The following is a 12,160-nucleotide window of genomic DNA, read 5'->3' on the forward strand; positions in this document are numbered from 1 at the left end:
TTATTTTAATATATTTCATAACAAAATATTTATTTTTTTTTAAGTAATTGTACTATTTATCTAATATTACAAATACTCTTACAACTTACAATATATTACACAAATGTTATTACTTTTGTATCACACATTATTTTAGTCATTTCTACTTTATTTCTACTCTATCTCGATGTAATACTAATATTTTTAAAACTACGTGCAAAAAGCAAATAAATATTTACTTTTGGGACGAAAAGAGTATTTTATTCAAATTAATTTCAAATCTCGTTCAAACCACTTGCATTTCTAGTTTTTTTGGGAGTGTCCCAAAATTTTGTAATTATTCATATTTTTTTGTTTCCTTATTCCGTACTTTGGAATTTCTGAACCGATAGTATTGTTCGTTTTTATTAATTAAATTAAATTTGATTTTGATCCACAAACTTTTTTTTGGCAATCATTGATGCAATTTGCCTAAATTTTTATTTTTTGAGTTTATATTTCATTTGAAACAACTTAAACAAACCAATTAATTTTTAGACATACAAGGTTCTTTAGGGTATTAAATTAGTGAGTTTTTCTATTTTTAGGGTCTTTGATTTATGCTTTGTTTACACAACAAATTTTAAAATTTATGCACTAATATTTTATATATATAAAAAAAAAATTACATTAAATATATATTTTTTAAAATATTACATCAACTACTAATTTTTTTTTTACTAAGGTTAGCTTTTGTAATATTTTCTTATATATTATTTTATTTTTCTTCGTATTCAATGTCTATATTTTCATTAACAAAATTATGTAGGATCTTTATCAACAATTTCTCTCCCATTCGACTATTGTTAGTTTGTGCAATCAGCATCAATGGCTTTCATCCCTGAATTATTGGTATTCATTGTGGTGGAGGTCCATGGCTATGTCCTCGACTCTATTGTTGTTAATTGTAATGAGGCAATAATTTATTCGAGATCGAAGGATATCGGGTAGTGTAGCTATAATATAAGTTATAAGCACGATTACATACTCATATATTTTTTAATGCGTCAAATTTAAAAATATTTATAATTGTTTTTATTTCAATGGCATAAAATACAAAATAAAATTTCACTTTGAATTCAATGTTTATATTGGAAATACATTATTTAACATACATTTTCATTGTATTATTCAATTTTGTTCGTTTTTAATTTGACTAAGGGTCATTTTCTCAACCAACTCTGTATCTATTCATCGCTTTCTTTCGGAGCGCTCTCTGTTTCCCATGCAGTATAATAAATATATATATATATATATATAAATTTGATGATGTATAAATAAATATTGTGTATAATATTTTATATAAAGAAATTAAATTTTTAATATATAAAATAATTTGAAAATATATAGAAGGGGTCCGATCGGGTATATTATTGGATATTAGGTAAGCACAAGGTTGTAATAAAAATGTGATCCCAATGAACGTTGGACGGATACTCCGATGATGCAACAGTTCCAAATAGTTAGGTGTCATGTGGCCTCTTTTCTTGCCACATATTACAATTCTCTCTAATCTTGTCCTCATCCTCTCCTTCAATGGACCTCTTTTACCATTGCCATTACTTTTTAACAAATTTCGAATGAAAAAAAAAAAAAAAGAAAAAGAAAAGAGGATTTGTTTGTTTATGGATTTGAATTTTTTAATAGTAAAAGATTGAATTTGAATTGTTATTTAATATGATGTGATATTTTGAACGTAAAATAGATTTGTATTATTTTTTCTGTTCGAGAGTTGAAATTGAGACCTTTCATTAAGGACATTGCATTTTATATAGTGTTGATAAGTAATTTATTAATAATAAATTATTATATTATTTTGTATATAAATAACGTCGTTGCTATTTTAAATATTTTTACAATTATATTTCAATAAAATATATTTAATATGAATACCATTTTGTAAATAATAAAATTATATAATACAAATAAATAAATAAAATATTTATCTATTTACAATTAACTTAATATTAATTTGATAAGAAAAAATGAAAAGTTTTAAAAAATAAAAATATTTGTTTATTAGGGAGATATAGAAATAAAGAAATCTTGTGTAAAATTAAAAGTTTAATTAAATTAATTTATATTTATTAAATATATTTAAATAAATAAATTTACTAGAATAAAAATAAATTAGTTTTATGAGACTGACAAAGATCATTATCGGTTACGAAATGAAGATAATATAATATAAACATAAAAGTATAATTATTTTATTTTATATTTTTTAGAAGAAAAAATGAGAATATTAAAAATATACAGTAAAATTTAGAAAATAACATAATTATAATTTTTTTAATTTAAATGAAAAAGTATATTTGTTTGTGGGTTTTAATATTTTAGTTTGAATTTTTAAATAATAAAAAATTGAATTTGAATAATTATTTAATGTGATATAAATATATATGAATAAAATATTTTGAACGTAAAATATATTTATAATATAATATATTTGATTTGATATTTTAAAAAAATAAATAAATTAAATAGTAAAAATACGTAAAAACAACAAAATAACACTACCATAATTACTGAAAAAATAAAAACACCGGATAATGGCAGCTGCTGTGTCCAAATATTATTATTACAGAGAAAGAAGAAGGCATTCAACGGAGTAAGAGTGAGGAGGAGAAGAAGGGGCGATTGAAGGCAGCAGAAGTGCTTCCGTACTCCTCTCATTTCTCTGCCCGATCTTGTCCTGTCTTCGCAATCTAACATCCTCGACACTCTCGAACTCTCCGCCGAGAATTTCAGCCGCCATGTTTGCCCTAAGCGGAAGCAATTTTCTGGTAATTCCGACCTCATTCATCCTTAAAAATTTTATCGAACAAGTTTCTTTGTTGAAATAAATCGCGATTTCAACTTTTTAACCTTACTTTTTGCAGAACAATCCTGTATTGGGAGGATTGACTTACTCAAATCAAAGAAAGACAGCAGCAGCTTCACGATCGATCGTTGCTTGCGTGAGTTCAAATGGAAAACCAGAGGCGGCGGCAGCGGCGGCAAACGTTGGTGTCTTAACCGATAATAGCTCGAAGGAGACGATGGAAACCCCTTCCTCGTTATCATCGCCGCCATTGATCGATAACGAATCTAAACCGACCGTCTGCGGCGGCGTCCAGGACGTCTACGGTGAGGATAGCGCCACGCAGGATCAGTACATCACGCCTTGGACAGTCACTGTTGCAAGGTAAAATTCATTCAACTGGTAATTTTTTTTTTTTACTTTTTTTTTTCAATTTCTTGAGATTCTTTGGAAATGTCGATATCTTCTGTTTCTCCTTTTCTTTGAAATTGCATTTGTGGTTTTTTTCGAAGATTGGGTTTATAAAAAGGGCTTTTTCTTGCTTTGATCTCGCTGCCTTATCAATCACCGTTGATTTGAAGTTATGCTAGAGTAAATATATACTCCCTCCTTCCAATTTCAAAGGGTGATTTGGGATTTTGCAGTAAATTAAAAAATAATATAATTTCATTGGTCAACGAAAGTATGCAAGAGATTTTAAAATTTTTGCTATTTTCACTTTATATACCGAGAAATTGTACGTGTAATGTATGTTTGTAATTAAGATAAAAGTTAAAAAAAAAATATTTTGATATCAGTATACATAATTACTTTTACAAATAGTAAAAAAGGGATATTTAGAGTGGGACGGACAAACGGTAGAAAAGGTACTTTGAATTGGGACGGAGGGAATATTTCGTAATTCACAAAAGATCGCAGCCTTAATGTTATAAGATGAGATTGTTTTCGCATACTTGTTTGGATGTAAGTATATGGCTATCGGCTATTCTATTACAGTGGATATCCATTGTTGCGTGACCCTCATTACAACAAGGGCCTCGCCTTTACGGAGAAGGAAAGGGATGCTCACTTCTTACGTGGTCTTCTCCCGCCCGTGGTTATAAGCCAAGATATCCAAGTTAGCATCATAGGCTCTGAATTCTTTGTTTCTAACATCGACGATGATTAATAATTGTTTTGATATCTATTTTCGCGCTTATTTATTGCAATAGGTTAAAAAGATGATGAGCAACATGCGCCAATATCAAGTCCCGCTACAAAGATACATGGCTATGATGGATCTTCAGGTATTCTCTTCGTCTAAAATGGAATTCTCGAATGCTTCCGGCTGTTATTACAGACATTTTTGTAAGTTATGGCACTATTCACCGATTGTTTCCAGGAAAGAAATGAACGACTGTTTTACAAGCTTCTAATTGATAATGTTGAAGAGTTGCTACCTGTTGTCTACACTCCGACAGTTGGCGAAGCATGTCAGAAATATGGTAGCATCTTCAGACAACCTCAGGGCCTCTTCATCAGCCTGAAAGAAAAGTATTTTACACGCCAGGAATAAATAAAGTGCTGCATTGATTCTTCATCATAGTTACGCTAAAAATTTTCAGACCCGTATTTTCAGGGGAAGAATTCTTGAGGTGCTGAGGAATTGGCCCGAGAAGAAGATTCAAGTAATCGTCGTAACAGATGGGGAGAGGATTTTGGGACTCGGAGATCTTGGCTGTCAGGTAAAAAAAAAAAAAAAAAAATCGATCCAATTTGTTATGCCATTAATTTCTGCATTCGACTTACCGTTTCGGTAAATATTCCAATTTTACCAGGGGATGGGAATACCTGTCGGAAAACTTTCACTGTATTCAGCTCTCGGTGGCATTCGACCTTCTGCTGTAAGTGTTAGAACCAATACGATAATTTTGTAATGGATCGGCCTTTCATATGTACTAAATTGATGTCCGATTCTTCCCAGTGCTTGCCGGTGACTATTGATGTTGGAACGAACAACGAGCAGCTGTTAAACGACGAGTTTTATATTGGTCTTAGAAGGAGGAGAGCAACTGGGCAGGTTTAACAATCTTTAACTACAAATTCGATTCTTTGACGATACTATTTGGGTTTTCGCTGATTCAGTGCAATTTTTGGACATCAACAGGAGTATTCTGAGCTGTTCGACGAATTTATGTCAGCAGTGAAGCAAAATTATGGAGAAAAAGTTCTTATTCAGGTAAGTTGTATATTATGACAACCCTGTGTTTGCCAATTTTGTTTAGTGATTGTTAATTCATTCTATCGAACGTATTGTCTGAGGATTTGTAGTTCGAAGATTTTGCAAATCACAATGCTTTTGATCTCCTCACTAAGTACGGCCCGACCCATCTTGTTTTCAACGATGATATTCAGGTAAAATATAATCGTGTGGAGCATTCGATCGTTCTGTACTATCGACGATGTTTATCTCGTTTTTCGATCGTATCAGGGCACAGCATCGGTAGTTCTTGCCGGGCTTATGGCGTCGCTTAGAGTGGTTGGGGGTACATTGTCCGAACATACTTACCTATTCCTCGGAGCTGGAGAGGTGATTTTTCATTACCTATCATAAAATTGTAAATTATGAAATATACGGTAACAAATTCGAACATTGTTGTACAGGCCGGCACGGGAATTGCAGAGCTTATAGCGCTTGAAATATCGAAACAGGTGAAAGAATGACAACGAGAATTCTTTTCGGGTAATCGAACATTTTTTTGGCCAATTTTCTTTCTCTAAAGAAGTCGGAAATTCTTTTGTATGCAGACTGGCGCTCCGTTGAAAGAGGCTCGCAAAAGAATTTGGCTCGTCGACTCGAAGGTATTCGGCTGAACCTCGTTTTATCTTCTCTTTTTTTATCGATTCCATTTTTGAAATCTACCGTCGAGATATCGAACGCCTACACACTTTCTTCCAGGGGTTGATTGTTAGATCCCGCGTTGAGTCGCTTCAACATTTTAAGAGACCTTGGGCTCACGAACACGAACCTGTCCGAACTTTGTTAGATGCTGTGAAGGTACGGTTACAATCTTACGTTCATATATATATACATAGGTATATATGTATCGTTTTTGGAAGTGACGGCGCAATCGAATGGTGGATAAAATGTCTGGACAGGAAATTAAGCCCACAATACTAATCGGATCGTCGGGAGCGGGAAGAACCTTCACAAGAGAAGTGATCGAGGCAATGGCGTCGTTCAACGAGGTAAGAATTTCGATATATCTTCACGTTCTGTATTCTCGACGGAACTTATTACAGCAGTTAAGGTTACATAAAAAATTTCACGTGCTGTTAGAAACCGGTTGTTCTTGCCCTCTCGAACCCGACCTCCCAATCAGAATGTACTGCCGAAGAAGCTTATTCATGGAGTGAGGTATCAGCTACACGATTTTTAAATACACTTGTCGCAATGCCCGATCGATTTTAGCGAATTCGTTTACGTCGCTTATGTAGGGTCGAGCAATTTTCGCTAGCGGGAGCCCGTTCAGTCCCGTCGAATACGACGGCAAATTTTATGCTTCCGGCCAGGTTCCGTATAACCATTCATGATTCGTCGACTATTTTATTTAATTTTTCGAACTTTTGCGCTTACGGCCATGTTAATTTCTTGATTAAGGCGAATAATGCTTACATTTTTCCTGGATTCGGGCTCGGCTTGATAATATCTGGCGCCATACGAGTTCACGACGACATGCTTCTAGCAGCTTGTAAGTTCTTACCATTTTACGTTGTGTCTGATTCGAGACAAACTTAAGTAACTAACTCGGCTGCGCCTATCTTAACAGCGGAAGCATTAGCTGATCAAGTTAGCCAAGAGAATTTAGACAAAGGGCTAATATACCCGCCCTTTTCGAACATCAGAAAAATCTCAGCCGAGATCGCGACTAGAGTGGCAGCTAAGGCGTATGAGCTTGGTAATAACATCTTCATTTTTGGTTCTAACATGATCGATCGATCATCCTTATTTATAGCAAATTCGTCGTGTCGTAATAAAATTTTGTTTTGCCTGATTTGGTCGCGCCATAGGTTTGGCTACTCGGCTCCCGCAGCCAAACAACCTCTTCGCCTACGCGGAAAGCTGTATGTACAGCCCCATTTATCACAATTACCGTTGAACCAACGACTAACGGAACGGACCTATCGATTGCAGCCGTCTCCGATATGCATCGGCGGCACCGCCGTCTTATCCCGTCGGGTTTTGCTTTTTTTTTTTTTTTTTTTTCCTTACAGTCCTGTTCTGAGATTATTCTTATCTTCTCCGAAACTTTGCAATTTGTGTGTAGAAAGTAGGATTAGGTCACTGGATTATGTTGCTTGTAATAAAATAGGATTTGTCGAATGTTGTTGCAATTTTCATGTTTAAACATACACTGTTTTTTTTTTTTTTTTTTAAAAGGATTCCGTTATCTGTATATTTGATTGGATTTTACTTGACAATAGGACAAATTCTTCCCGGTGGGAAGAATGTCAACCAGGATATATATAAAATCTAAAAAAAAGTTAAACAGCTGTTGGCCGATGTGGAACAAATGAACTGTTTGCGAGGTCAGTCGGTTGTGAAGGTTTGATAGCATTTGTGAATATATGTTTTTCATATTTAATATATATATCTATAATTTTAATTTATTTTATAAATTTGTGAATAAATAATAATAATTATTAATTGAATTTAAATATAAAAGCAAACTAGAATCGACAAATGATCACATTAGGCAGATTGTGTATCGGCAGACCAAATTTCAAAATGTCGGAATTTAAATTTCACAGCGACGAGTCCATCGTCATCTCTTGCGGGACAAGTCAACACTGATAGGATAAATAGATGTAACAATTTCGGGCCGTCCAACATAAGATAAACTAGGTGGGTCAGAATCAACCTATAAAACTATATCTTCATTTTGAATATAACTATATTTGGATAAAATTATTTCATTTTAAAATATGCTATTTTCATTAGGTAATTAATATTTTATAAATATACAATATAATAAAAAATAGTATAATGTCTATTTTACCATTGATTTTAAAGTAAAAGTAATGTAAAAAGTAAAACTATTGATATTTTGATATTTAGCTGACAGTTAAAATAAATTTTTTTGAATTAAATTCACTAAAATAGTAAAATGAAAAATTGACTTGAAAGTTAAAAGGAAATTTATTAAACCGGGCCGGGCCAGGCCAGATACAAACTTTCATACTTTCATACGCCTTGTTAGAAGTTTTGAGGTAAATAATGAGACTGTGTTATTAATTGTCTAAATAAGGAGCCTATATATAGGCAATAAAAAACCGATAGACTTAAATCTAAATAATATAATTTATGGATAAGACTATATCTAAATATAAATCTACTAAATTTAAAACTGAATATCTAAAATATTCCCCCTCAAACTCAAGTGGTATAACAGAAACCAACTAGAGTTTTGATACGAAAGTTGAACATAAACGCAAAAACAAAAATAAAAATAATAGTTGACTCTCCATTGGAGCCGGAAACGAGATGATTTTGCACCCCACCCCGGAGCAAAAAATGAGATGACTCCACCGGAGTCGAAAACGAGATGACTCTCCACCTGGCCGAAAACGAGATGGCCGAAAACGAGATGACTCCACCGGAGCCGAAAACGAAATGACTCAATCGGAGCCGAAAACGAGATGACTCCACCGGAGCAAAAAAATGACATGATTCCACCGAAATCGAAAACGACATGACTCCACCGGAGCCGAAAAACGAGATGACGCTCTACCGGAGCCGAAAATGATATGACTCTACCGGAGCAAAAGCCGACATAACTCCATCGGAGGCGAAAACTAGATGAATCCACCGGAGCTGAAAATGACATGACTCCACCGGAGCTGGAAACGACATGACTCTACCGGAGTCAAAAGCAACATGACTCTCTACCGGAGTTGAAAATTAGAAGACTCTATCGGAACCGAAAACAGTTAGATCGCAAATACCAAACATATCGCATGTAGGCAACAGACAAGCAGTGGATAATTTGCAGATCGCAGATAGATTTCAAGATTTCAGATTGCATGTAGTCAATAGACAAGCAATGGACAGATAACATATAGCATGATCTCAAAATCACAAGACCTTCTGGTACAATCGAGAGGTTGAATGTACCCCGAGAAACAAGATTGATAGGCTATATTTACAACATCAGAAAAATAGGCTCTGATACCATGTTAAAAAATTTTGAGAAAAATAATAAAATTGTCTTTTATCATAAATAAGGAGTCTGCAATACAAAACCGACTCCATAGTAAGCAACATATGAACCCAAAACAGTTTATTAGTTGTGTCCCGCTGAATCGTTCCGAAATTATTCGAACTTTTTTTTATTTAAATAAACTAATTTATATTACAAATATATAAATTTTATTTATTATAGTGAATATTAGTCTGCTCTAAAGCAGCCATATATTCTGTGAATTAAATTTTCGGAGCAGCCAATTAAGACACAACTTAGGTAAGCAAAGAATCAGCTTGATACTGTCCATCTGTTTGCCAGAATATAATATTATCATCGACTAAATCAAATCATACCCACACCAAATTAATTACAGAATCAAATTTTACTGTTACCAATACCTACATACACTTCTTTATATATATATATATATATATATATAGGGTTCATTCTTTCTAGCATTACAAAAAAAAAAAGAAGAAAAAAAGAATCAGATGTGGCCTAGGACAGAGATTGAAATACGAGATTGAGTACAAATAAATATTATTATAAATCATCATCATCAATCACTCTTTATAGTAAGTAGGCTTTATTGTGTTTGTCTGCAGATTTGTGGGCATATATTTGTGAAGATAATATTTAGTTTTAATTTAATGTGATCCACACCAACAGATAGATGATTTTTTTTTCTTTTCTTTTTGTATAATTAAATTAATTAACTAGGAGAGAATGGAATCAATTTAAAACTGATGGGTTATGGTAGGATTCTATATCATACATATCATATATATATATATATACTGATGCTGTACAACTTTATTACAACACAACTCTCAAAAATAAACAGTTAAATCCATCCAAACAAATTCTGTGTTGTCTGTTTGTCACCTTTACACAAAGAATATTCTATAGGGGAATATATATATATATATATTATATAAATTTAAGATTTGATGAGTGTTTAGTAAGATCGATCTATATAAACCCTCCCTCTCCATATCCATTCTTAGATCGATCAAATCAAATCAAATCAAATCAAACCCTAATCTTGAAATTAAAAGAATTAGATATGCAGAGGTCACAACTTGCCTACATGAAGCAGTCCCTCTTTGATCAGGTCTCTTTTCTTACATTGTAATTAAGCTCTCTACTCTCTTTCTATTTATATTTAAATATAATTTAATATATTCAAACAGTACTTCAAACATAATCGAGCACTTAACGCATAACAAAATAGACAAATGTTAGAAGTTAGAACAACATATATGTTTCTATTAACCTTAGGACATATCGCACATTACAAGTCAGAATAGCACCCGATAGACGAGACAAACTAATAATATTTTAATAACAATTGTATATTGTGTATATTATTACAATACGCTTGATTGAGGTAATTAATATGACTCGATCAGTACCATAACCGGTCCCTTCATGCACAGGGGTATTTGGACGAGCAATTTGTGCAATTGGAAGAGCTTCAAGATGACACAAACCCTAATTTTGTGGAAGAAGTTGTTACATTGTACTACCAGGACTCCGCCCGACTTATCGGCATCATTGAGCAAGCTTTGTAAGTTCATTACAGCCGGAACTTTTGTAATTTCTTATATATATATATATATTCACTTCGTATAATTTTCTATAAAAATATATTATTTTGAAATAAAATATTAAATTCAAGCACTATTGATTCAAAATAGAAACATAAATGCAAAAATCGAAATACATACATTATTGGAGTAATTATATCATGATTTGTGTATGTGTTTTTTTAGGGAGAAGAATCCTTTGGACTTTGCTAAGCTGGACAGCCACATGCAGCAGTTCAAGGGCAGTACTTCAAGGTATATATATAAAAAATATATTTTTAATTTAATCTCGAAAATTCCGAGGCCATTTAATATAATAAAATATATTTTTACATTGGTCTCGGAAATTCCAAAGTCATTTATTTTGATTTCGAAAGTTCTGAAGCCATTTTAACTATTCGAATCCATCTGATTTTAAAATATATTTTATTTGTATTTTTACAGCCTCGGAATCAATTCCGAGGCAATTTTCCAAACACAAATCACATTTTTTATGATAGTGATATATGTATATAGGGTATTAGTGTCGAAAAATTCCGTACACGTACATGGGACGTGTTGATTAACTCTCTTATATATAAATAAATAAATAGTGTGTATTCATAAAACTCTTAGACGATTATTTACATCATTTAATACAATAAATAGACAACGTATAAATCATGAAACAACACATTTATGGTGTGTTTGTTTGAGGGATCTGTGAAGATTTGTACTATTCATCCCATTTTTCCCCCCAAAAATATCAAATCAAACACCTATTTTTTATTTTTTATATTATACTAAAAATCAATTTTACATTCAAAACATCGTATCAATACCTATTTATATCAGATCATACAACTATTCAAATTCAAAAATTTTACTATTCAAATCCCAAACTCAAAATCCAAATCTCCAAACAAAGTATTACTTTAATTTATTTTAATAATCTTCAATTAAGATACTTTTCTTTTTTCTTTTTCCTTAGGTTGTTACTATTTTCAATTTTTTTTTTTTTTTGCAGCATTGGAGCTAAAAGGGTGAAAGAAGAATGCACTCACTTCAGACAACACTGTGAAGCTGCAAATGCTCAAGGGTAATAATTCTTTTATCATTTATATATTTATATATATATATATAATTTTATTATCATATTATTCTGCAAACAGATGCAGAAGAACTTTCCATAAACTGAAGAAACAATACACTACTCTCAAAAACAAGCTGCAAGTTTATTTTCAGGTTCCAAAATAATTAAATTTATAGTTCTTTCTAATTTAATTCAAAATAAAAATAAAAATCATTCCTAACTGTTCATAAATATTGTTTATCATTCATTAATTGTGCAGATTGCAAGACAAGTTGGACCTGTTTATTCTGCTTCTCGTCGATGAAACACTTCGATCAACTCATGCTATCGAAGTGTCTATGATTTCTTGAGATTTTTGTTATTAATCTTTTTTTTTTATATATAAAAAAAATTGATGAGTATTGTTATGAGTGTACTAATTAATTTGAGCCGAGGAAACTTTCGATTACATGTT

The 12,160-nt window shown here is 32.2% G+C and overlaps 2 protein-coding genes across 2 annotated transcripts; both read left to right on the plus strand.

Annotated features, from left to right (window-relative positions):
- Positions 1–2,596: 2,596 nt before the first annotated feature.
- LOC127240250 (NADP-dependent malic enzyme, chloroplastic) lies at positions 2,597–7,226 on the plus strand. Its single transcript, XM_051258813.1, has 20 exons — positions 2,597–2,804; positions 2,901–3,205; positions 3,818–3,938; positions 4,033–4,107; positions 4,203–4,354; positions 4,440–4,545; positions 4,639–4,704; positions 4,785–4,880; positions 4,968–5,039; positions 5,132–5,215; positions 5,292–5,390; positions 5,465–5,512; positions 5,609–5,662; positions 5,760–5,858; positions 5,960–6,049; positions 6,141–6,218; positions 6,299–6,373; positions 6,462–6,552; positions 6,631–6,759; positions 6,872–7,226. The coding sequence occupies exons 1-20, from the start codon at positions 2,775–2,777 to the stop codon at positions 6,958–6,960; spliced, it is 1,959 nt and encodes a 652-aa protein (XP_051114770.1). The 5' UTR covers positions 2,597–2,774; the 3' UTR covers positions 6,961–7,226.
- A 2,845-nt stretch (positions 7,227–10,071) lies between these two features.
- On the plus strand, positions 10,072–12,118 carry LOC127241249 (histidine-containing phosphotransfer protein 4-like). Its single transcript, XM_051260180.1, has 6 exons — positions 10,072–10,159; positions 10,485–10,615; positions 10,821–10,889; positions 11,641–11,712; positions 11,786–11,858; positions 11,966–12,118. Exons 1-6 carry the CDS (start codon positions 10,112–10,114, stop codon positions 12,008–12,010), a joined length of 438 nt encoding a protein of 145 aa, XP_051116137.1. The 5' UTR covers positions 10,072–10,111; the 3' UTR covers positions 12,011–12,118.
- The last annotated feature ends 42 nt before the right edge of the window (positions 12,119–12,160 follow it).

This window comes from Andrographis paniculata, unplaced genomic scaffold (assembly GCF_009805555.1).
Source record: "Andrographis paniculata isolate CXL003 unplaced genomic scaffold, ASM980555v1 Contig18END, whole genome shotgun sequence".
NCBI classification, from domain to species: domain Eukaryota; kingdom Viridiplantae; phylum Streptophyta; class Magnoliopsida; order Lamiales; family Acanthaceae; genus Andrographis; species Andrographis paniculata.